Raw genomic sequence first — 27543 nt, 5'->3', positions numbered from 1 at the left:
ATTGCTGGATCATATGGCAGTTTATTTTTAGTTTTTTATTTGTTTGAGATGGAGTTTTGCTCCTGTTGCCCAGGCTGGAGTACAGTGGCACAAGCTCAGCTCACTGCAACCTTCACCTCCCAGGTTCAAGCAATTCTCCTGCTTCACCCTCCTGAGTAGCTGGGATTACAGGCGAGTACCACAACATTCAGCTAATGTTTTGTATTTTTATTAGAGACCTCAGGTGATCCACCCACCTCTGCCTCCCAAAGTGCTGGGATTACAGGTGTGAGCCACTGTGCCCGGCCTATTTTTAGTTTTTTTTGCCATACTGTTCTCCACCGCACCTACATCATTTTCTGTTCCCACCAGCAACACACAAGGGTTGGTTCAAGGACATTTTTTTTTTTTTTTTTTTTTTTTTTTGAGATGGAGTCTCGCTCTGTCGCCCAGGCTGGAGTGCAGTGGCCAGATCTCAGCTCACTGCAAGCTCCGCCTCCCGGGTTCACGCCATTCTCCTGCCTCAGCCTCCCGAGTAGCTGGGACTACAGGCGCCCACCACCTCGCCCGGCTAGTTTTTTGTATTTTTTTAGTAGAGACGGGGTTTCACCGTGTTAGCCAGGATGGTCTCGATCTCCCGACCTCGTGATCCGCCCGTCTCGGCCTCCCAAAGTGCTGGGATTACAGGCTTGAGCCACCGCGCCCGGCCGGTTCAAGGACATTTTTAACCCAAGTCATTTTGTCTGCTTTAGCCAACTCCTCAGAATGCCTCGACTCGGTACAGAAATGGTTGTTTTGACAGCAAATTCCTCCAGAGAACAGGACATGTACTGTTGAAATCATATAGTGCCTTAGTAAGAATTTGTACACACCTGGGGATTTATGAGTCATCATTTAAGGTCACAAAGTAGGGCAAAATATTTTGTTATGTCTTATTGTTGCCAAAAAGTCTTTGCACTGTGCTGACAATTGGTATCTGTTAGCAGTCATCAGAACCATATTTCCCAGTATTATTTTTCTGTTAGAATATGAGCTATGACATTATCTAATCTTTCTTTCAAAACATGATGGCAAAGGCCAGAAACCAAGTGATGAATCAAAAAGTGACTGACAAGTCTTGGAAAATTAGTACTGGTGAAATGATCACTTAATATGCATTTGAGGTTTTTCCGTGTCTTTTCATGGCCTTGATAGCTCGTATCTTTTTTGCACTGAATAATATTCTTACTGATATTTTTAAGACCCTTTTGTCATTGCATAGACTAGTTTCTAGAATTCTTGTCTGTTCCATCTGCTTTTCCTGGCCCTGTACTACTACTATTAATCAGGGAAGCTGTTAAATAGCTTTAGTGTGTGATAGGGTAAAGTATCTTTCATTATTTTTTAAAATATTTTTTGCAATTCTCACACGTTTACTCTTCCAGATGAACTTACCTTTTTTCTTTCTTTCCTTCCTTCCTTTCTTTGTTTTCTTTCTTTCTTTTCTTTCTTTCGCTCCGTGTGGAGCAAAGTTAACTCATAGGCAGTGCATCCAGAGTAGCCCAGATGAACTTTAAAATAATATTGCCAAGTCATTAAAAATCCTGTTATGATTTTGGTAACGATTACATTAAATTGTGTCAATGTGAGAGTAATAAATGTTTTACAATATTTAGTTTGCTGTAAAACTTACTTCAAATACAAAATTCAGATGTAGAGCTAAAGAAAGTAAAAGATATGATTCCTTTTGCATTCTTTCTTTTCCCTTTTCCCACCCATCAGGTTTGATGGTTGCTCACATCAGGGATGAGCGTTTGTCTTATTCATTTACTTAGTAAGGGGCCTGAGAAGAGTGGAGAGAGAGTAGAGCCTTGGTCAGTTGAAATCAGGAAACTTGCCTCTAGGATTTTCTAATGAGGTTCCTCCAAATTATCTGTGAATAGTCATGCAAATATTTAAAAAGACAAACTGTCAATAACCCAAACACTAGCTTCAAACAGAATAATACAATGTCAAACTATAGAGGACTAAACCCTAATTTTTTGAAAGCCATATATCGCAAATTGAGGAAAATCTAGCCAAGTTTTCATTATGACAAACCTTATCTTCCCTTGCAGAAAAGGAGGTGGCTTTTCTTACAATTTGTCCTCACACTTTGAGATCCCTGTAGGTCCCAACTAGGAAAAGTGGCAGCGTTCCAAGTGATGGGCAGGGGATTCAGATGCTCCTCATAGACAAGGAGTGACACTCCGGGTGGGTCACTCCTTTATTCCTTTGCTTGGGACTCTGGACACACATTCTTCTTAGACCATAGGGTCACTCTCAGGGTGTGCTGAAGTTATTGCTGTCAGATGCATCTGCCATACAGAGGGTAGGGGAGGCGGGATGAAGGTCTGCTTGTTTTGTTTGTTTATGACGGGGGCCGCGAGGACAGGGTCTCGCTCTGTCGCCTAGGCGGGAGTGCAGTGGCATGATCTCAGGTCACTGCAACCTCCACCTCCCGGATTCAAGTGATTCTTGTGCCTCAGCCTCCCGAATAGCCGAGATCACAGGCATGTGTCACCATGCCCAACTAATTTGTGTATTTTTAGCAGAAAAAGGGTTTCACCATGTTGGCCAGGCTGGTCTTGAACTACTGGCCTCAAGTGATCCTACTTCCTTATCCTCCCAAATGCTGGGATTACAGGCATGAGCCACCACACCCAGCCCCATTTTACTCTTAACTGTCACTTACAGACTGTAGGTTCCAGCGTGATTTAGAGAAGTTTAAAGGGAAATGGAAATAGAACTTTAAAAGGAGAATTATATCTTTCAAATTATTGTCAAATATAAAAGGCTATTAAAACCATATGAAAGTCAGTATGCTGCAAAAGCCAGATTACCAAGCAAAGCCATCAAGCATTAAAGGAAACAAAGAAGAACCCAAAAAATAGAAAGTACGAAATGGTATGGCAGGGGTAAGATCAATTATTAGTTATAACGTTAAATAGAAATTGGAAATACTTCACTAAAATTAGATTTTTTGAACAATTCAACCTAATCATTACTAGAGGGACACGTAATATAAAATATACAGGAAGTTGGGCTGGGCGCGGTGGCTCACGCCTGTAATCCCAGCACTTTGGGAGGCTGAGGTGGGTGGATCACGAGGTCAGGGGTTCAAGACCAGCCTGACCAACATGGTGAAACCCCATCTCCACTAAAAATACAAAAATTAGCTTGGCGTGGTGGCAGGCGCCTGTAATCCCAGCTACTCAGGAGGCTGAGGCAGAAGAATTGCTTGAACCCGGGAGGCGGAGGTTGCAGTGAGCCGAGATCACGCCACTGCACTCCAGCCTGGGTAAAAGAGCGAGACTCCATCCGAAAAAAATAACATATATATATATATACATACACACACACAAACACATACAGGAAGTTTAAATGGGAAGGATGGACAAAGTTTATTTAATCACTTACAAGTGGAAAGGGAAGAGATAATATCAGATAAAGCAAAACAAAAAGTATTGAAAGGAATGAAAAAGGTCATTTTTATAATGATTAAAACTAAATGTATAACTATTACAAACTCTTCTGTGATAAATCTCTTTGTTCCAAAACATACCGAGTACAACCTAAATGTCCCAAAAGAAGAATGGTTCAATGTATTGTGGTATATCTGTGTGGTCGTCTTATTCGTAATGATTAAGAATGGTATTGTTGAAGTTTCTTTGTTTATCAAAAAAGCCATTAGTGATATATTGTCGATCGAAAAACCATACTGCAGATAGTGTGAATATTATTCTCCTACTTTGATTAAAGTAGAACAAAAAATGTTAACAAGGGTTATCTCTCAGTGATGTAACTGGAGTCAATTTAAATATTTTCAACTGTACTTTTAATCTTTTCCTATAGTTTATATAGTAAATTATTATTATACCCAAATATCTACTGCCTCGCCCACTGGGAGAACTATAGTTTCATGCATCATTGACCTCACCTAGGCCATGTGACTCGTTTTGGCCAATAAAACATGAGTGAGCTAACCTGTACCACCTACAAGCAAAAGCTCTAAGAACCATCCCATGGTTCTGCAATGCCTCTTTGCCCTGCCTCTCCTGGGGGCTATTTGTTAAGCCTGGAATGAAGAGGACTCAAGGTAGGTCTGCAGCTGACCTAAAGGACATGTAAATGAGCTAAAAATAAACCTTTCTTGTAAGCCTCTTGGAAGCAGAGACGGGGCCCTAACCTGCTGGTGCCTTGATTTATCAGCCTTCAGGACTGTGAGAAAGACATTTGGGGCTTGGTTGTGGCACATTACAACTTAGCCCAGGGTAAGTGTTTTTCTGGACACATACAATTTATGATGCCTTTGAACAGCAAGTTCTAGAAGTCTTCCCTACCAGCTTTTGCTTTAATTAGGTCCCTGGGTCATAAATCTGAGATTTATGTCACTCAATGAAAATGCAAATGTTACAGCACTTAGCAATACTTGTGGTGTTCCCACTGTTATAAAGGAAGAATGAGACAGAAAAATTAGATGTTCGGCTCTCCCGTATTGCTGTTATTTCCAGCCACAATACCTTTCTCATTGAGTATAGTAATTATGTTGGTTTTGACTTTAAAATTTATGGCCTTTCATTGGTTTAGAATATTGTTTAGGCAATTTCTGAAAATGTTCTTTCATAGAGATAATTTTTTTTTATGTTATAGCAATTCCTACACTCTAAGAATAAAAAATAACCTTCTCTCAGAGTTTAAACTTACTTTTATAATGCATTTGAAAAAGAGTAGGTGGTCAAACACTTGATTGAAAATTGGTTGGAATAATCTTTAAAGGGCATCTCATTCAACTTTATATTTAAAGTACTTGAAACCCTTTCTGTTAAAAAAATAACAAAAATTCTTAGAAACAACAACAATAACCTCAAAAACAATTCTTGTAATGAATTAAGTTCTCTTACTTTTTCTTCATTTTGCTATTATTCAACATATTTATAACTATAGGTCAACTGAAATGCTGACCTTTTATCATAAACAAGTTATCCTGAAAATGTCATTTTAAATTAAAACAAAAATCAAAGTGTTAGCATTGATGTTAATGAAAAAAGTACAGTTTTAAAAAAGAAAAAAATCCAGCAGAGGAAATATACCTTGGATTGAATTTACTTCCAAATGGATTACAGTTTAATTATTTAGGTTGTTACAACCTCATCCCTTGGGAGCACTTGAACGCATCACAAAAGTACCTCCCTTTTGGCTCAAGAGTCAGCATCTACTTGTAAAATATTTTGGACCAGAAAGCTAAGTACTTCAAATCAAGGATCCGAGCAGTGTCTTTACATTCTGTTTGCTGGCACCACAGCTTGGCATCAGAAACTTTACTCACTTACTAGACTGCCTTCATAAAACAAAAAGATTAGATGATCGTCTCTCAAGTGGAGGTTTATTACTACGTTTTGCCAATAATGAATGAAACTATCTCTAGCCCACAGAAGAGATACACAGCACTTTCCATTTCTGTGTGTCCAAAGACTAGTTTTGTTTCAAGAGAAAGTCTCCCAGTTTGGAGGGTAAGTAGCTTTTATTTTTCTTGCGGTGACAGTGAAGTTGAAATCTTAAGACTGGATTACAAGTTCTATTCACTAGAATGTCCAGTTTTCACACTTTATAAAAATTACCCTTGTAATTATTGGTTTTGTTCTTTTAGGTATTCTCTATAAATAAGTGACCATTAAAATCCCGAATAACACATTCACGTGACATAATCCATTAATATTATGTTACAGATTATTAAAAATATAACTATAGGACCATATAAAATTTCATTTACTGGCACATGTGAAATTTACATGATCTATAAAGGATCTGATCAATATATCTGTATCATTACCATAGTCTATTAAACATTTACATCTCCAGCCTAGATTTTCCTGAGCTCCAGACCTACATTTCCAAGAGTTTGTCTCCATTTGAATGCCTTCAGCAATGTCTCAAACCACAATCATGACTTTCCCATGGATCTTGGATTTCCTTTTACCATTTCTTGCTCGGAATGCCACAGACCTGAGATTTAGCCTTAACCCTGCCTCCCCCACCACGTCCAGTCACAGGACACAGGACTCAGTGTTGGAATTTCTGCCACCACTCTCCCATCCTCTCCTGAGTCCTGATTGGGCCCTCCTCATCTTCTTTACTTCCCCACTTGGAGTCTCCCCACAGCTGCCAAAGTCACCCCTTAGTAACACAAATCTGGTTACATCTTGATGGCTTCTTATGCTTATAATAAAAATCAAAATGCCAATGTCTTAGTCTACCTTCTGCTTCTATAACAGAGTACCCAAGACTGGGTAAGTTATAAAGAACATAAATTTCTTTCTCACAGTCCCAAAGGCTGGGAAATCAAGGCACCAGTAGGTTAGGGCCCTGTCTCTCTGCTCCCAAGAGGCACTTCAAATGCTGCATCCTCTGTAGAGGAGGAACTCCATGTCCTCACATGGTAGGAGAGCAGAAGAGAGAGAACCCACTTCCACAAGCTGTATTAGTCAATTCTCATGCTGCTAATAAAGACGTACCCGAGAGTGCCAAATTTATAAAGGAAAGCGGTTTAATTGACTCACAGTTCTGCATGACTAGGGAGGCCTTAGGAAACCTACAATCATGGCAGAAGGGGAAACAAACACGTCCTTCTTCACATGTCAGCAGCGAGGAGAAATGCCAAGCAAAACGGGGGAAAGTCCCTTATAAAACCATCAGATCCGACCTCTCATGAGAACAGGATAAGGGTAACCACCCCCATGATCAAATTACTTCCCATCTGGTTCCTCCCATGACATATGGGGATTATGGGAACTACAATTCAGGATGAGATGTGGGTGGGAACACAGCCAAACCACATCACAAGCTCTTTATATAGTGGCACTAACCTAGTCTCGAGGGCTCCACCCTCATGACCTAAAGACCTTCCATTAGGCCTCACTTCCCAATACTGTTGCATTGGGGTTAGGCTTCTAACACATGAATTTTGGTTCACACATTCAGACCATAGCTACTGTCATGGCCTACAAGGTCCTGCAGGGACTGGCCTCTGCGTTTCTTTGATCACCATATTGTCATCTCTCTGACTCTAGTCATATTGGCTACCACTCATCTGTTGATCATGTCATGCCAGACGCCCAGGTACCTAGTTAACTCCTCATCCTTTGGACCTCAGCTCTAACTCCTAGATCCATTAGTTCACCTCCCTCACTGTCTTCATGATGCCCATATATCTCCATCATTTTTTGTTTACTTGATTCAGTGTCTCACCTTCTAGACTGAAGTTCATGTCTCACTTTTTTGTGGTCTAAAGATTGATTTCTGTTTCCTGCTAGCAGCTTTCCTTCCCAACCTGTGTTAACAAGCCTATACAAATGTTCTGGTGTTCTGTACTTCCTTCAAGAAGATACTAGCATTAAGATGGGAGCTAGAATGTGGCCTTCTTCTTATAAGAGGATAAGGTTCACTTTAATTGTCTATCTTTTGGGAAATATTATTTTTTAAGCTTTTAATGTTATACCATAGTGCTTACCTTTTAAACACGTTTTAGCATAGCTGTGTTGGAGACAAGGCCAATTTAAGAGTTTCTCTCTGACATAAGCTTTTAACCTCAATATTAACAATGCAAACCTTTCTTACATGAATCCAAGTAAAAAAATTGAAGTGGCGGTTAGCTATGCATAAGTGAAGGAACTCCATTTACCCCTGCTGTGAGATACCCTGTCAATCCGTAGATGTTCGCAAGCGTGTTGGTTACTGAGAGTCACATGTAGGCATGCTATAATTTTGAGGTACAAATAACTGTGGATATATGTATTCCTTGACCTTCACAAATGCTGGATCACAGGATGCACATAATGTATTAACATAATGCATTAACTCTTTTGTAACTGACTACTTTGTGTTGGATTTAACCGTCACATATATGACATAGCTAAACTAAAGACAAACATGGACCGAGCTCTTATTCTAGTCCATTGGGTAGGAGAGATTATGTTTCTGGAGGAGAATCTGGCATCCTTGGCATTAGGGTCTCAAATATAGCATTATAATCTGCTTTAAAACAAAGAAAATGTAAGAGGAGAGAATATGACTTTAGCACATGATTTCTTCCCATTTTCCTGTTGGCAGTCCTTTTTTTGCATATTAACACTTTCATCTTCCACTTTAAAATCTAGAGAGAGAAGTATTTCCTAATGTGTCAGAGTTCTTCCTCTCACTAACACAAATTAATGTTTCATCCTAAATATAATGATATTAATTTGACTTTATTTACTTATATGAGGCTTGTTTGTTTTGCTCTTAGGTGGTTTGGACACCCTGAATATTGCCTGTTCTTTTCTAGTCAAACCTGATTCATGAAATGGAATGAAGCTGAAAAATCATCTACTTCTTTGTGGATTTGAGAGAAGATTGGGATGGTCTTAAGTGCATAAAACGAGACTCTAACTGCAGCGATGAGTTCAGATGAGAAGGGCATTTCCCCTGCTCATAAAACATCCACTCCAACCCATAGAAGTGCCTCCTCTTCGATATCCTCCCAAAGGGACAGTAGGCAGGTAAGAGAAGAGCATTAAGTGCCTTTGGTTGTTTTATGCAAATGCAATACCATTGAGATAGGATAGGATTGCTAATTATTTCTGAAATTGTTTTGTAAAGTCTTTTATTCCAAGTGAAAACTCATTATTTTCTGTAGATACATTTGATGATGTCATGAAGCTCCCACTGTTGCTTCTCTGTGATTTAGGACTCTTTTTTAGAAGGCAGACACAGAAGGCTGGTAGGGTGGCTATGGGAAGCCCTACTGTCTTTTCCTCCCTGCACCTGGAGGGGGAGCCAGCATCAAGAACTTGAACACTCTTCTCTTCATTCATGGAGGTGGAAAGGGAACTATGAACCCTGTAAAGGACATCTTCCTATAAGGCTGTCACTGGGCTGCCAAGCACTAATCTCTGTTCGATATTTTGTGGAATCTGGTAACAGCTAGATTCGGGAATTAGGTTACGGATAAAATTGTAATACCAGGAATTAAAAGCGGTGAGAACCCAAACAATGTTTACAGGCAACAGAGAAAGTAAATGGTTATTACTTAATTATGGTAGAAAACGCCCATGGTTCCATTTGAGCCAATTTTGCAAGTTATTTTTGTGATATCATTACTGTTCAAGTGGCGATTCTGCTGGCAGGGTTATGTGAGCATTTGTCGTATGAATGTTCTTCATTGTCAAAACAGGTTGTTATTTCAGCCAGCACAGGTCTGAGCATAACTATTTTCTATCATAATTTGTCTTGTGATAGTATCTTGGTTGTGTCACTGGAAATTCCCAATAAGTAGGTGTTATTACCTTTTTATAAAAGCTTTCCGTTTTGGCAACTGTCAATTAGTGAGCATCGTGCAGGTTCTCCTTCACCCCCTCCACCCCTCACCCCCTGTTTTATGTTTTCAAAGCATATTGCCTAGTTTCTAGGTGTGTGAGCATCAGTCATTCGATTGGCCATCATATAGACATGGGTCTTGAGACAGCCACTTTCATACATGAATTCATTTTAGATAGTGCAAATGCACTGCTGGGGATGCTTTTTAGGAAACCCTCCCAGCACTTTCTCTTCCTTTTTAGCAAGAAATTCCAGGAGAATCTGTAAGAATCAAGGAGTGCTAATGCATATATCTTTCACAGATCCTAAGGCACGTGTTTCTACTCCAGGGTCTTGGGGAACTTTTGATACTGGTGTCTTTTGTTATGATGTTATGTTTTATTATGATGACACCTATATTCGGTTCATTATAAGTAGTCATGCCATTAAATCTGTGATTACACACAGTTATAATATTTATTGTATTGCATTTGCAGAGTCAAAGAAAGTAAGAGTACCAGGAATGGAAACACTTTTATATTAAATAACTACCGTATTCTGAGATGCTTTCTAAGTTTGCAAATTTAGTCTACCTTTGCCTGCCTTGCTCTTCTTTCTTGTTATGGCTTCTTCGTTTTTCCCTTCCCTGGGCATTTAAACAGAGAGAGAGACATTGTAAGCAGCATGACCTTCCTGACTGCTGAGAAGAAGGAAGCCGTTGACCCAGCTCACTCTGGAGAATTGTGGCAAATGGAAAAGATGGATGACTGCTGTAGAAACATCTATCGAGCATTGTTATTCTGCCTGTTGCACCCGAGCTCCAGCACAGGCATGCAAAGCAACAGGGAAACACTGAGACCCTGGTGTGCCGGAGGGAGCCTGGAGGTGGAATGTGTGACTCTTCACTTGCTTGTGAATGGAAAGTTTTATGATGGGAATGAAAGGAGCATGTCTGTACATTGATAACGAGTTCTAGAAAAGTAAGAGACACTTTTCAAGGAGTTATCATTCTTTAAGGAGAGAGTTTACTTTTACTCCTATTTATCTCGGCAGGTGGAAACTCTCCCAAAAACTTTCTTCCCTAGTTCCTTCCTGACTCCTGTTTTGTGTCTGGCTACCTCCCTCAGGGGAGAGAAGAATAGAAGAGATCAATTACAGTTCTGTTTTCCCTTCCTTATCTCAATCACTGCCTAAACCTCAGAATTAACTTAGGGAACTCAGATATTTTGAGTGATCATGTGATGTGATGTGATGTGATGTGATATAGTGTTTTTTATATGCATCTATTTTTGTGTGATAACTGTTTTCATAGTGAAGGGACATAGAGAAAGTGTGATAAATTTGGCTTCATTGAATCCTTTCCATTCTCCTGATTTGACTGACATCTATGCAGATGGTGCCAAATTGCAAACTCCAGCCCCATTTCTCTCCTAAATTAAGATCTAGCACATAGCTGAGAATACAGTGGTATCTTAATGCACATTGGTTGCCTTTCCTTCTCAAGTTCTAGTCCTAGGTCACTAATGAATTGACTGAGCATTTCTACTTAAATGCACTGCTGCTTGAGTGGTACCACTGTCTTAAATCAATACCTGTAAACCAGTTTGCTATCAGGATAACCATTCTCTCAGAGACCCAGGGTCACTGCCTGCCTTTCTCCTTTGCTTCTCCCACATTCAATAGGTTAACGAGTCTTACTGATCATTTCCTCCTTCATAATATTATAATTTCCTTCTATTCCCACTGTCAGCTCCCTTGCCCAGTGCTCATCACCTCTACCCAGGATCCTAAAGAGTACACTTGCCTCACTATCTCACTTATGCCTCACCATTTCAAATGTCCTGAGTAGGGCAGATTCATGCTCAAAATCCATCAGACTCATTGTTACCTACACAATTAAGGCCACAGTTTCTCACTTGGAACCCCATGTCCAGCATGATCTGGTCCAGGCTTGTGTTCCATTTTCCTCCCAACCTCAACAGTCTTGTCTGATCATAGTCCTGAACTGCCCTGTCTTTATCCCTACTTGCCTTTCCTGCATGGAATTCTCACCACCTTCCTCTCAACCCGATGCCTCCCTATGCATCAAAGACTGGCTCATATGACACTCCCACTGCCCATGCAAGCTTACTTTACCCTCTCCTTTCTCTGAGCTTTTATAGATCTTTTTGATAATATTTGACAGTTCTATATTGTTTATCTTTTTATGTACTGATCTCCTCATCTGTATTGTGAGCTCTCTTAAACAGACTATGTACTCTTAAGTCTTCAGAGAGCAGCCTTGAACCTCAAATGTTTTAATATATCCTGGAGGATATATTTTAAAGACCTGCAGCAACATTAGTTTTGTATTTTTATTACAAATTTTCCATTTCTGATTTATTTGTCCTTCTCTTCTTCCCTCCTCATGGATAAGTAAAACAAAGAACATCTGTGCATAATAGTAATTAGCTGTCCTTCCTGTCACTACATTAGGTAGTGTAGTTGGCAAAGAAGGGAGAGGAGCTAGGAAATAAAGTGACTCAATGGCCCTGTGCTCACTAAGTGTTTCTTCACCAATGGTAGCGTCAAGACTCCTCTTAGTTACTTAACAAGTTAGAAGACTTTAATAATTGTTCCATTTGCATTTCACTAAATCTGATATGAGCTGTTAGAAAATCTAGCAAAATTGCCTCTGTGTGTGTGTGTGTGTGTGTGTGTGTGTGGTGTGTGATCAACTATGACTCATAAGCTGTAATAAACATATTAATATATGCCCTAAAACTTCCAAAGAGGGAGCATAAGGATTGTTGATGAAACACTTAGGACTTACCCATAAACCAGCATTCCCCAAAGTGTTTGCCAAGTAATGCTTGCCCCTTGAGATGTTGCATTAAAAGGGAGTTCTTCTGTCAAATAAGTTAGAGAAGTGCTAAACAAAATCTCTTTTGCAATGTGCGTTACACAATTAAGGACACTGATAAGTCCCGAAGTAAGAATTTTTATTTAACTGAGTAATTCTAGAATTTAGTAGACTGGAACTTTTTTCCCTGTAAGATTTGATTGTTACAGATACAGATTCTTCCTTTTATGAAAAAAAAAATTGGAAGGTCTAGGAACATTGATCCCAGATTTCTGATGACAACCCTAGACTGGGTTCAGTAGTGGCTTCCAGTGTAGTTGGGATATTTACTCTTTGATCGGCTACAGTCTTCACCTGCCCTCAATACTTATTTATGTTGACTGACTTGCCTTTAAAGCGTTTGAATTTGTAAGCCCTGATCCTGGATGTCAGTAGGTCAGTCACAGTAATATTTAACTTACCAAGGGTGATTTCCACTTGGATTTTAAGAAAGCACCTTAAGTTTAACATGTCCAAAAATGAACTCTTAATTTCCCTCTTAAATGTACTCCTGCCCAGCTCACACTGTCTCAGTAAATGACAACTCTGTTCTTTCATTTGGTGAGAAATCCAGGAATCCAGGAATCATCCTGTTGGTTCTACCTTCAGGACATACCCGGAATCTGATGACTGCTTGCCACCTCCTCCCCCTCCACCTTGGTCTGAGCCCCCGTCATTTTTCACCTGGACTATCGTCATAGTTTTCCAGTGGGTCTCCCTGCTTCTGTCCTTGCCCAACATACAGGTCATTCTTTACAGAGCAGTTGGAGTAATTCCTTCACAGCCTAAGTCAGATTGAGCCACTCTTCTGCACCAGACCCTCCAGTGACTTCCCATCTCTGCTCAAATAATATTGAATTGCTGACCATTGTCTATAAGGCCATTCATAATCTGGTTCTGCCTGATCCTCTGAGCGCATACCATGTTCCCTTTACATGGTTCTCTCCAGCGCATTCCTCAGATGTGCTAAGAACACACCCACCTCAGGGCCTTTGCACTTCTGGTCCCCTCACCCTCACCTGCTTTTCATCCAGCCATTCCCCGGTTTGTCACACACTTGGCTCAGTCTCCAAATGTACCCTCTTTGGGCAGCCTTCTCTGCCCTTCCCTGCATGTACTCATCTCTCCTTGTCCACTTAGCTGGTTTGATTTTTCTTTAAAGCATTAACCACCACCTGGCATGTTATCTATTTGTTTTTGTGTTTGTTTGCTGTTTATGTCTGTATCTCCTTCCTGTATTCCCTAACACTGAAATGTAAGCCCTATGAAAACAGGGTTTTATTTCACTCAATAATGTATTCCTAGCACCTTGTACAGCGCCTCACATTTGGTATGCTCAGGATGTACTAGAAGGAATAAATGAATGAATGAGAAGTCGGGATAGAGAGAAGATTGGGAGCTCGGCTCCAGAGGTCTTGATAGCTGCGAAGGAATAATCACGAGGTCAGGAGATGACAGCAGGGAGAGAAGATGATATGGTTTGGAGTTCCAAGTCCCACAAGAGTGGATTTTGAGAGTAGATAGCCCAAAGGCAGCAGAGAGGAGCTAAGAGAGCACAGTCCCTTCCTCTTGCTCCTAAGAGTGGACGTGTGGTGGAATAAGTGGAATCATGTGAAGGACAAAAGCAGACAAAAGCAGAGAGTTGGGAGCATTCTTCTGCACAGGTGTTAAACATATTGGAGGGGGTGGGATGTATCTCTTTATTTTGTTTAATTCATGATTTTTTTTTTTTATTGGAAAGACATCTTAGTCTGTCGCCCAGGCTGGAGTGCAGCGGTGCCATCTCAGCTCACTGGAGCCTTCACTACCTAGGTTCACGTGATTCTCCTGCCTCAGCCTCCAGAGTAGCTGGGACTACAGGTGAGCACCACCACGCCCAGCTAATTTTTGGAATTTTTTTTTTTTTTTTTTTTTTTTTTGAGACGGAGTTTCGCTCTTTTTACCGAGGCTGGAGTGCAATGGCACAATCTTGGCTCACTGCAACCTCCGCCTCCTGGGTTCAAGCGATTCTCCTGCCTCAGCCTTCTGATTAGCTGGGATTACAGGTGCACCACCTCTCTTGGCTAACTTTGTATTTTTAGTAGAGATGGGGTTTCACCATGTTGGCCAGGCTGGTCTTGAACTCCTGACCTCTGGTGATCACCTGCCTCGGCCTCCCAAAGTGCTGGGATTACGGGCATGAACCAACATGCCCAGCCTATTTTAGTTTATTTTTGAAACAGAGTCTCACTTTGTTGCCCAGGCGGGAGTGCAGTGGCACAATCTCAGCTCTTTGCAACCTCCACCTCCCAGGTTCAAGTAATTCTTATGCCTCCACCTCCTTAGTAGCTGGGATTACAGGCGCCTGCCACCACATCTGGCTAATTTGTGTACTTTTAGTAGGGATGGGGTTTCACTACGTTCGCCAAGCTAGTCTCAAACTCCTGACCTCGAGTGATCCACCAACCTCAACCTCCCAAAGTGCTGGGATTTCAGGCATGAGCCACTGCACCTAGCCTCTCTTTATTTTAAAATGAAGGTTATTGTTTCCTGATCAGTATGCATTTTATGGTCACATTATATAATAAGTGCTGAGATCACAGGCGTGAGCCACTGTGCCTGGCCTATGCCTACATACTTTAGAGAATGTTAACAAAATATATGTTTCTGAGGCATTTTCAGTAGTTCTAGGATTATGCCCAAGGATCTGCGTTTTCAAAAGCAAGTCCTGTATTTGGAGCCAATGATTATTTTTATTTGTGTTATTTTCAAGTTGTATCAGAAAATCAGACACTATGGCTCTGAGAATGTAGGGTTTGGAATGCATACTTTTCAGTTGATAGCATCTGTCATGAGTGAATTCTTATATATATATATATCTCCACCAGGTTAGACCTTGTAATTCCTTAAATGAGTCAATTTTTTTGTTCAATGAAAAATCAAAGAAGAAAAAGCCAGCCAGCCTTCATAATGATTCAAAGTTTGCTGAATCTCAGAGATCATAAAATAAAGAACATTTTAAGAAAAAAGTTATAAATAATAAAAAATAAATAAGTCGTCAGAGGCTAGAAGTTCATCTTCTTACCAGTTTTTACAAAATCTATATTCAGTATCATGGTCCATCTTTTAACAACTATATATTTCAATTACACAAGTATCGAAAATATTTCCTATGTATTATCAACAGCAGTACATTTCAAAACCAACAGTGGCCTGTTCATTCAAAGCCCACTGGTGACATGTTAAAGCCATCCCCAACAGTGACTCAGTGGGACCATGTGCTGGTGTAACCATGGGCTAGTGACATGACCACTCAGAGCAGATTTCAGCAGCATCTGTTATACAGGAAACTCATTATAAGTAAAGAAGGTGCCTGGAAAACCAGACAGTAAAAATGTCTCTCATCAACTATCCTTTATGTACAAAGTTTTCATAACAATTTTTCTTGTTGAACAAACAGGCTAATAAAAAGATCTCCCAGCATATACATGAACTGAATTGGAATTTGTCTCTTCCGACTGAGCCTCTGGAGCATCTTTGAATCGCTCTGTTGAATGAAATAACTAAATCACTACTTTGAGACATAGTGTCAAATCTTCTAAATAGGAAATGGATTTCTTTGAGTTGTGAAAAATAGAATGTTATCTCAAACAAAAATGTTCTAATTTCTAGAGAAAAGAAAGTCAAACATCCCTGATTTGATACCTAACCTCCAATTATAATCACCTCCAGTGTCACCAGTAAGGAGGAATATAACCTGAATTATTAGCTCTGTGTAGAATTCCACTGGACCTAGGGATTTGCAGGATGACCCTGGAACCCAACTGTCAGTTCAGAGAGAAACACTAACCTGATCTGAAAATCTGCAGTGTCCTCTCTGGAGTGCTGGGTATATTTAAATTATTGAGTTGATTCAAATTTCAGTTTAGCCTTTTTGGGATTCCACCCATCCCATGGAATCAACTTTTTGGGACTTAGGACCAGTGTCAGTGAGAAAATAATATTTGTTTGCAAAAGCTCAGACTAGGACCAATTTTTGTGGCTTAGATGCAAACTGGGTGTTTTGAAGAGTCTAAATATTCGGCAAAATGTGTGTACAAACCAATAGAATAACACCAGCAATAGCTAGTATTTCATGAGCTCTCACTGTGGAAGGCTGGAAGTGTCAAAGGGGTGAAATGTCTTGCCAACAGCTAATGAGCAGTGGAGACAGGATTTGCTCCCTGGAACCCAGTTGCTGGAGCCCTTGTTCTTGGCCCCTCCACTATTAGATGTTGTAATACTTGCCAAGCTGGATGTCCGGGCCTCCTGTATACTTTGAAGTGAACCTTGTAGGCAGCATTTGTCAATCATTTTTGAGTTAGGTATTGCCTCCTCATTTTTTCCCTTGAGCAATAATAGTAATTTTTCACATCCTTGATGACCTGGGAAACTGTAAATCAAATGGTACATAGACTAAAATGTTGATAGTTTCTATCATGAACTGTTGCCATCATAGGTGAATTCTATGCTATCTGTGCTTTTCTCAGTTTTTGCATTTTTACTACACGTATTGCTTTTGGAATGAGAAGTTTCGGTCATCCTTTTGCAATGAGAGTTTTATTGACAACTGCTGTTAACCTTTCCATTAGATGCAATGAGCAGCTCCACAGCTTTCTTGGCATCGCCACCTTTTGGAGATCCCTGTCACTGTTGCTTGGTGTTTACGGTACATGTTCAGTCCATGTCAAATGTGCTGAAATTGAGACCACTAAAAGAGATTTGTTACCTGGAATGTGTTTTCCTAAAGGTCATATTTTATGAGTTTGTGTGTGTGTAGCTTTAAAACAGTGTTTGAAATGTAGTAAATATGACAAAAGTGTCATCAAATATTAAATATCATTATATGTTATATAATGGCACATGGATACTCATTACCCACAGATGATTCAGAATCGAATGCCACTTGGTTAGGAATCTGTTCACTGCTTTCTGTGCCTGCCAAAGCCTTTCAGTTCTCTAGGCCTGCCTTTATCAGTTTTTTACTTTAGAGGTTATCTCGTGTTACCTTGAGATGACTGGTTTTGGGTGACAGTTTTATAGAAGCACATTCGTCTGTCAGATCCAAGATTAGAACTGCTCGTTAGGTTCTCAGGCATCACACCAAATAGAGAGGGCCACAGTATCATGAGTTAATGAAGCCCAGAGGGTCTCATTCAGTAGGTCCTTGAAAAGGCCTGAGAATCTGTTATTTACAGAAGCCTCCCCAGGAGACTGTTATTCACTCAGTTTTGGAAATGATCACTTTACAGAGAACATTTTTAGGTGTTTCATTAGAACTATAAAAACATCATCCCAAAGGACCCTAGGTCTGTAAAACTGCTTTATTTGATTTTCAACTTGGACAAACAGAAAATCTTACCTCCCTCTGTCTGGTATCCATTGTAACTCTCCTAGACTGGAAGCGAAATATTCTTACGAAGGTAAAGGAAAGTTCTGCACATACAGTATGTTTTATATTTCAAGTGCCAGACTTCCTGACCTCAACTCCCAATTAAGAGCTGATTTGTCAAAAATTTTAATAGCCAGAACTGGTGAGGTTTCAAGGAAATAGATACTCTCCTGCATTACTGCTAAGCATGTTAATTGATTTAACTTTTTTGGAGTGAAATTTAGTGGTATGTAACTACAGTTTTTTAAAAAAGTCATACTATGGGACCCAGTAACTCAGCCTCTAAAAACATGTATTCTAAGGAAACAATCAAAGATACACGTTAAAGATTTCAGTTAAAAAAATGTTTATTGATGTATTCTTATAGTAGTAAAAAAATTAGAAACAGTCTAACATTCAACAAGGAAGTATTTAAATAACCTCTCTCATAGCTATACAGTGAAATATTGCACAGCTGCTAAAATTGCTTTTGAATATTTAATGCTGTGGGAACATTTTACTTTTAAAACCTCCGTAGCCACAGGTTCCAGATCCGTGGACTGAATCAGCCATTGTTGAGCCATATAAAGGGTTACATACATAACATCGTTTATGTAACCAGCCATGGATTGAAAATATCCCCCCTGCTACAATACAACGATCAAAAATATGCAAATAAAAAACAATACAGTATAACAACTGTTTACATCGCATTTACATAGTATTAGGTATCATAAGTAATATGGAGATGATTTAAAGTATACGGAAAGATGTGCATAGGTTATATGCAAATACTATGGCATTATGTATAAAGGACTTGAGCATCTGTGGATTTTGGTATCTGCAGAAGGTCCTGGAGTCAGTCCCCCAAGGATACCAAGGGAGGACTGTATTGCTCATTGAAACCAAAAAACAAGCAAAAAGGCTATTAAATTGAAAAAAAAATTTTTTTCATTTTGTTTTTAAGCATTGAGTGTGTATATGCATTAAAAAAACTGAAATAAAATATATCAAAATATTGAAAAAGTTTATTGCTGGTTATGTGTGGTTTTACTTTCTATTTTTCTGTTTTCCCCCCAAAATTTCGGCAATGAATGTGTTTTTCTAAAGGTCGTATTATATGAGTTTGTGTGTGTATATCTTTAAAACAGTATTTGCTTCAAAGAGAATAAAATACCTAGGAATCCAACTTACAAGGGATGTAAAGGACCTCCTCAAGGAGAACTACAAACCACTGCTCAGTGAAATAAAAGAGGACACAAACAAATGGAAGAACATACCATGCTCATGGATAGGAAGAATCAATATTGTGAAAATGGCCATACTGCCCAAGGTTATTTATAGATTCAATGCCATCCCCATCAAGCTACCAACGAGTTTCTTCACAGAATTGGAAAAAACTGCTTTAAAGTTCATATGGAACCAAAAAAGAGCCCGCATCTCCAAGACAATCCTAAGTCAAAAGAACAAAGCTGGAGGCATCACGCTACCTGACTTCAAACTATACTACAAGGCTACAGTAACCAAAACAACATGGTACGGGTACCAAAACAGAGATATAGACCAATGGAACAGAACAGAGTCCTCAGAAATAATACCACACATCTACAGCCATCTGATCTTTGACAAACCTGAGAGAAACAAGAAATGGGGAAAGGATTGCCTATTTAATAAATGGTGCTGGGAAAATTGGCTAGCCATAAGTAGAAAGCTGAAACTGGATCCTTTCCTTACTCCTTATATGAATATTAATTCAAGATGGATTAGAGACTTAAATGTTAGACCTAATACCATAAAAACCCTAGAGGAAAACCTAGGTAGTACCATTCAGGACATAGGCATGGGCAAAGACTTCATGTCTAAAACACCAAAAGCAGCGGCAGCAAAAGCCAAAATTGACAAATGGGATCTCATTAAACTAAAGAGCTTCTGCACTGCAAAAGAAACTACTGTCAGAGTGAACAGGCAACCTACAGAATGGGAGAAAATTTTTGCAATCTACTCATCTGACAAAGGGCTAATATCCAGAACCTACAAAGAACTCAAACACATTTACAAGAAAAAAACAAACAACCCCATCAAAAAGTGGGCAAAGGATATGAACAGACATTTCTCAAAAGAAGACATTCATACAGCCAACAGACACATGAAAAAATGCTCATCATCACTGGCCATCAGAGAAATGCAAATCAAAACCACAATGAGATACCATCTCACACCAGTTAGAATGGCAATCATTAAAAAGTCAGGAAACAACAGGTGCTAGAGAGGATGTAGAGAAATAGGAACACTTTTACACTGTTGGTGGGATTGTAAACTAGTTCAACCATTATGGAAAACAGTATGGCGATTCCTCAAGGATCTAGAACTAGATGTACCATATGACCCAGCCATCCCATTACTGGGTATATACCCAATGGATTATAAATCATGCTGCTATAAAGACACATGCACACGTATGTTTATTGCGGCACTATTCACAATAGCAAAGACTTGGAATCAACCCAAATGTCCATCAGTGACAGACTGGATTAAGAAAATGTGGCACATATACACCATGGAATACTATGCAGCCATAAAAAAGGATGAGTTTGTGTCCTTTGTAGGGACATGGATGCAGCTGGAAACCATCATTCTTAGCAAACTATCGCAAGAACAGAAAACCAAACACCGCATGTTCTCACTCATAGGTGGGAACTGAACAATGAGATCACTTGGACTCGGGAAGGGGAACATCACACACCGGGGCCTATCATGGGGAGGGGGGAGGGGGGAGGGATTGCATTGGGAGTTATACCTGATGTAAATGACGAGTTGATGGGTGCAGCACAGCAACATGGCACAAGTATACATATGTAACAAACCTGCACGTTATGCACATGTACCCTAGAACTTAAAGTATAATAATAAAAAATAATTTAAAAAAAAAACAGTATTTGGAATGTCGTAAATGTGATAAAATTGTCAGCAAATATTAAATATCATTATGTATTATATTAAAATATAATGAAATTGCACACCGTACCTCAATAAGAATAAAATTAGAAGTTAAATGAGTATGAAGGATATTATGCCACATGGGAAGCTTGGCACAAGTTTTTCAAACCACTTTGAGGTGCGGAGGCATGAGCTGGGTCACCTTTTGTCTTCTTTCCTGCTTACATTTGATCTCACAGTAATTTAACTTAATTATGTCTCAGCAGGAACTTAGACTATATATATATGTGTGTGTATGCGTGTATATATATATACATATAGTGAATCGTTATTCATTCTTTCATTCAGCAAATGTTTATGAGAACATATTGTATATGATGAATATTTGCTGAATGAAAGAACATATATTCTCATAAATATAAGATCTGATATCAATACATATTCTCATAAATACTTGCTGAATGAAAGAATGAATATGATATGTATATGAATGATATGCTCTCAGTTTATAAGGGTGATCAAAACAGTCCAACTTTTTGCCTCAAATGAACCTACATAAATATTAAAAAGATATATGGCCTCTTTTTTTTCTCTTGTATTGTTGGCAAAATCATGTGAGTGATTATCATACTGAAAAATCCTTAAGGCAAAGAAAGGCTGTTAATTCTCTCCCTCCCTCAAACACATGATTTTTAATATTCGAAACAGTATTTTTCAAAGTTCTCTTAACCTGAGATTTCTATGGTTTGACTCTAGGATCAAAACACAAGGGACTTTGTCTGTATTATTTCACTTATAATTGTTTTGTATATTTCTGGTGTTTAAAATGTTTAAGGTTGCTTCCCACTCATAAATACATAATATGTTGAACTTAAAATGTGTATATTAACCGATTCTCCATAAATAAAAATAAGATGTATATATAAAATAATTCATCTGTTGTATTTAGGGAACCGTAATCGTTGCATGCAAATTTTATTGTTAGTGTTTTTTTTTTTTTTTTTTTTTTTTTGAGACGGAGTCTCGCGCTGTGTCACCCAGGCTGGAGTGCAGTGGCGCGATCTCGGCTCACTGCAAGCTCCGCCTCCCAGGTTCACGCCATTCTCCTGCCTCAGCCTCCGAGTAGCTGGGACTACAGGCGCCCGCCACCACGCCCGGCTAGTTTTTTGTATTTTTAGTAGAGACGGGGTTTCACCATGTTAGCCAGGATGGTCTCGATCTCCTGACCTCGTGATCCACCCGCCTCGGCCTCCCAAAGTGCTGGAATTACAGGCTTGAGCCACCGCGCCCGGCCTGTTAGTGTTTTTAACTCAAAAGTAGAAGTAAACCAAAATGTGTGATTTTTCTTTTGTGTGACTCATTTGTTTGTTCTTTATTAGTTGGCGGTATGGGTCGGATCATTTGTTTTTAAAACTACTTAGGTATGATTGACATACAAAAACTGTACATATTTAATGTATCCTATTGAGTGTAATTAATTTTTAATTTTTTTGTGTACTTCCTAAATTTATAGTCTGGTGCGTCTGGAAACGGATCTGTTTTTCACTTGTCCTGATTTAATGACAGTTTCCAACATTGTTTTGTTATTACAAGTACAGAATCTTTATTATTTTTATTTTATTTTATTTTATTTTATTTTGCCCCTTTAATGAAGATACTAAAAATAATGCACTGGAAGGAGTGGCAGAGTTGGAAAATTTGTAACCATCATAATTCGGATGTAATAGGTTTGGGAAAGAATCCTCAAAAATGTTAAAGCAAGGGAGGAAAGTTTGTTGAGAAGCAAGGTCTCTCCTGGACCCCATTGGTTATTGGTGGTCAGAATTGTTCAGTGTAATAAATAATAGATATTTTTTTCTTAAAAAAAAAAAAGAAAAAGAAAAATCCTTATCCTGGGTAATTTTAAAAGCCTTTTAGAAAATTACAGATTAGTGTTCTTTTCACGTCACAGTTTTCCTGCTTTAAACTGACTCTACATGTTCCAGAGCATTAGCTCTTGATATGCCCTGGTATTTGTCTATGTGATTTGCCGTTTGTTTATAATTGCTGTAATGAAGCATGATCCGTATGTGCTTATACTCTGGTTGCTGTGGTTTCCTCTGATTTAGTTATGCTGTTGAGTGTTATGAGTACAGAATCAGGAGGAAGTTCACCAGTAAGTTCTGGTTCTATTTCTACTTAAAGGCAACCATGGGAATTAAAAAGCTGTTTATTCCCATACCTTTTATCTCTTCATAATCAATATCGCTGAACTACTCTTTGCTATCAATGGACCACTTGATGGGTCCACATGGTATTTCTTACAACACAGGGTGTCTTAAAACAGACCAGTTCAATGGTGAGGCTATACTGGCTGATTCATAATTCTGTGCAGGAAAGGATGGGACTGTGCTGACTTTGCTTTTCTCCCTTCAGAATTTCCCAGGTGTGCTGTGTGGACGTTTTTCAGCCACTGTTTCTAAAATTTTCTACTTTCATTCATTTTAAGGGCGCTTATATAGAGACCTACTGTTAATGCACTTCTGCATCTTGCAGTGAAGGCCAGATAATGGAGAAAGTAGTATAATTGCTACTTCTTCAGCCATGGCCTTTTGGCTTTGGTGATTTTAATATTTTATGCTAGTACAAAGAAAAAACTGTTTTGAAGGAAAATCCACACACATCTTCTGCTGCAGGCATTCAGAAGGATGTAATCTATGCTGCCATCACTGCTGTTGCCTTCCCATTAAAGAATAGGCCATCTGTCTCAACTCATGTTAACAGCTGTCTCACCAAATTTTGATGTCCTGATCATGAGGTGACGCTGACCATGGTTACTGGGTTCGCTGGGTAACATGATGGTCATGGAAGGCATGGATTCCTCACTTCCAAAAGGGCTCCCAGGTGTCAGACACCAGCAAAGTGTTTGAAAGTCATCTTTCTGTGGCAGTGGGAATGTGTAAGGTTCCTAGAGATTTATTCCTGTAATGTTTATAACTGAGATGATAGCTGCTATTTATTGGGTGCCTACTGTGTGCCAGCCTTTGGGCAGCACTGCGCATACACTGGATGCCTACTCTGTGACTTGCAGTGTCTTGCAAGGTAGATATTATTATCCTCATTTTACAGATAGAGGACACTGAGGTTGAAAGAGGTTAATGATTTGTCTACGTCACACAGTAAATAGCAGATGAGGGTTGGTATACTGGTCTGAAGGGTTGCAAAACTTATGTTCTTTTGTCTGCCCCATACTCTGTACCCCCAAAGTAAAAGCTAGCTGACTTGCTCTCAGTTCTTGAAAATTAGAAATTGTCTGGTTTGAGTGTGTTTTTGAAAAAAAAATAAAATTGGAAATTAACTTGAGTGTGCTGTAAGGGTAACAAAGAAATTATCCCTAAGATCATACCATATTTAAGAGTGCTATAATTTTTTCTTTTTTATTTCACTCATTTCTGCTTCTCTATATCCACAGAAGATTGGGTAGAAGATGCTTTGTGATATTTAGCGATTTGAAATTTCTGTTATTTTTGTCATTTGACGTTAGCTTTAATGTTAATTCAGAAGGCCATATTTACAAGCCTGACTCAAGAGTAAAATCTTGTCACCTTCCAACTCCAGCCCTTAGTGACTGTGTGCCTCTCTTAACCTCTATGTCCCTTTCTCTGGTCAGTCAGGCAGATCATTTAATAGTCATTATTCAAAGGCTTGTGAAGATGAAATGCAGTAATTCATGTAAAGCATAGAGATAGGAATGTAAAAACCAGTAAATATTAACTGCCATTGTCATCATCATCATCAACACTATCCTACAAAAGTTACTAGTACCACTGAAATAGTGTTGCTACGTTCAAAGTAGCAGCTATAACTAGAAGAGAGACATGCCAAATAGCCGAAAGCTTGAAGAACGTAGTTTAGAAATTTCTAAATTATTTTGGATATTTTTCTTTGAAAATATTTTGGGTAATCTGTGAATATAAAAATAGCTTAGCTAAGATAGTTACATGAACAATTTCAATGGAGTTAACATTCAAAGAGCAATGGACCAATTCTCTTTACTACTATCCTAAATTTGCAGAAAAAGTGAGCCTATGCAGAAATTTGTAGCCGCAGCCCAAAACATTTCCAGCAGTGTCTTTATATCGTTGTAATAAAATTTAAGTAGGTAAATGAAAAGACCCCTATTCAACAGATCTCCTGGACTTTCATTTTGAGAGTCACATTTCTCTCTGCGTGAGTTGTACGAAACCGTTCAACTATTATTAAGTGTCTCATTGTCCATCTGTTTACCTGCGTCTTTGATACCAAGTAAACTAGACTACAGTCATGTTGGCACATTTCCACTTGCTGCCCAAGAGGTATTGAGATCAATGAACACTAACCCGAGGAGCATATTCTTACCAAATTAAAGAGCGACATGAAATATGTGTTCCAGGTTCCTGGTTTTAAGCTAAATATGCATCAGTTATCTCTGATCAGGGGAAACAGAGGGCGGGTAAGTACTTCCACCTTCTCTGTGTGTTCTAAGTTCCTTAAAAAACTTACCTGGAAATTAAGTTGTAATTTTAGCATTTGAGAGGAAACTTGATTTTAAAATAATAATCGACTGGTTTACATAACCCTTTATTTAACTTGCTTACATAATGTGTATAACACTTTGAAGGTAGTGGCATGTGTTTCCAATTCACTCTGAAAGAATATGAAAACAGCTATCTTGTGAAGAAAAGTACAAAAATTATACCACAAATTATGATCTTAAAGGAAGCCTTATGAAAAGAACTAATGTTTGTTAACTGAAGATGTCGTGAAATTAAATTTGATGTGTTCCCTAATGACTAGTCATAGCTTTAAATCGAATAAATAAGAGTTCTGTGATTAATCCACTAGATTTTTCTGTTTTAAAAGTTAGGCTTTTAACTGTTTTCAAAATTTCTATCCTATTGGAACATGATTTTATAATTCCAAGATAGGCTGGGTGCGGTGGCTCTCGCCTGTAATCCCAGCACTTTGGGAGGCCAAGGTGAGTGGATTACAAGGTCAAGAGATCGAGGCCATCCTGGCCAACATGATGAAATCCCGTCTCTACTAAAAATACAACCAGGCGTCGTGGCGGGCGTCTGTAATCCCAGCTACTCGGGAGGCTGAGGCAGGAGAATCGTGAACCCAGGAGGTGGAGGTTGCAGTGAGCCGAGATGGTGCCGCTGCACTCCAGCCTGGCGACGGAGCAAGATTCTGTCTCAAAAAAGAATAATAATAGTAATAATAATAATTCCAAGATAAAGCTGGAAGGTAATTGATTGCTGAAGGACTGTTCTCTGCCAATTAGCACTAACAAATTCCCTGCATTTTTGATGGGCTTCGGTGTGCAGATTGTTGTACTAGGATGGGGTGGATCATGGGTAGAGAAGATGGAAGTCCAGGATGAAGAAAAACTTAGCAGAGCGTGGTGGCGGCTGCCTGTAGTCCCAGCTACTTGGGAGCTTGTCCGCACCTTCAAGGAGCACTCAATCTAGCTAGAGGCCAGGACTGGGTATGGTCAGTTTAAACTGTCTTCTTTATAGCTGCTGGTATAAAAAATACAACACTCAAGTACTTAGATATTTCATTTAAAATAACAAACTGGTAGGTAATTACATAACTTTAGGGTTATGCTTTTAGTTTTTAAAACCATGAGTCCAGAGAAAATTCAAGGTAGGGGATTAATTTTTTATTATTGAATAGACAATGATAGGTTCTAATAATATAAAAATACAAGACTGGCAAGTTTTTTTTGTTGTTGTTTTTGAGACGGTCCCGCAGTGACGCAATCTCGGCTCACTGCAAGCTCCGCCTCCCCAGGTTCACGCCATTCTCCTGCCTCAGCCTCCCAAGTAGCTGGGACTACAGGCAGCCACCACCACGCTCCGCTAAGTTTTTTGTGTTTTTAGTAGAGATGGGGTTTCACTGTGTTAGCCAGGATGGTCTCGATCTCCTGACCTCGTGATCCACCCACCTCGGCCTCCCAAAGTGCTGGGATTACAGGCATGAGCCACCGTGCCTGCAAGGTTGGCAAGTTTCTACAAGAGCTGTTGGCTTCTTCATTGTCATCCTGGAGGTTACATGGAATAGCTTATGTTTTGAAGCTAGTTACAATTACAATAATGGGTATCCGCTGGTAATTTTCTAAATTGTCCTTTAATTTTTTCAGTAACAAATACATACATGATTGATGCTAAAAATATTCATTTACTTGCTATGTCTCACTAAATGTTTTTTATGATTCTCTGGGCTTTGACAAATCAACAGAATTTGGGGTTTAGATATATTGTGCTATATTTGAAATGATTGAACTTCTTATTTTTCTTCCGTAATATAAATTGTTTTGTAACATCAAATGGAGAAGAGACTAATATTGTGTTCTTTGTGCTAGGTACTGTGGTAGGTATTTTGCAGTTGTGGGTCCTGGTCTGTGTGGTTGCTAACCCTTCTGACCTACATAATTATGGCAACATCTTTAGTATCCCCTCGTATCTATAGAGGCAAAATTTATTTCTATCACACTTTAAATATACCACATCGATTTCTATGTCTATGGCTTGATTTGGAAGTTAGGGGATTTAATTTCCTCTCCCTAGCTTAGTTACTTTATTTCCTGCCTACATAGTTGCTAAGGTCAAGTTTCTTTCCAGGCTTTGTTTTCCTTAGCATGTTTTTTTGGAGGCAGGGGAACAGTTGGTGATGTATCTGTGGTTTATTGCCCAGCAACATGAAAGGATGGGGATCGGGGAGAGTCCTCAAAGAGAAGCTCAGATCAGAGATACCTGACTGGAAGATTAAAGTAAGCAAAAGCAGTAGCCACATGAGACAAGGTTAATACGTGGGCTTACAAAAATGTCCTAAACATTATTTGGTCTTTTGCATGATAAGAACTCTTTCTAGAATATAAGCATCATAAGAGTAGTTCTCTTGTCTGTTTTGTTCTCTGTGGCCCTGTCATCTGTGCCTGGCACAGTGTAGGTGCCTAATAATGATGTGTTGATTAATTGAACTA

The 27543-nt window shown here is 39.1% G+C and overlaps 1 protein-coding gene across 10 annotated transcripts in view; it reads left to right on the top strand.

Annotated features, from left to right (window-relative positions):
• Positions 1–27543, top strand: part of OSBPL6 (oxysterol binding protein like 6) — a 209423-nt gene that overhangs the window by 106043 nt on the left and 75837 nt on the right. For 9 of the 10 annotated variants that reach the window (XM_050750532.1, XM_050750539.1, XM_050750537.1 and 6 more), the window contains exon 3: positions 8282–8534. In XM_050750532.1, the coding sequence (XP_050606489.1) occupies positions 8433–8534 (102 nt within the window). In that variant the 5' untranslated portion in view covers positions 8282–8432. The remainder of the gene's footprint in view (positions 1–8281; positions 8535–27543) is intronic. The other variant, XM_050750531.1, reaches the window with a different exon arrangement.

Source organism: Macaca thibetana, chromosome 12 (assembly GCF_024542745.1).
Source record: "Macaca thibetana thibetana isolate TM-01 chromosome 12, ASM2454274v1, whole genome shotgun sequence".
NCBI classification, from domain to species: Eukaryota; Metazoa; Chordata; class Mammalia; order Primates; family Cercopithecidae; genus Macaca; species Macaca thibetana.
The sequence above is the reverse complement of the archived record's forward strand: the minus strand, read 5'-3'. Positions and strand labels throughout refer to the sequence as shown.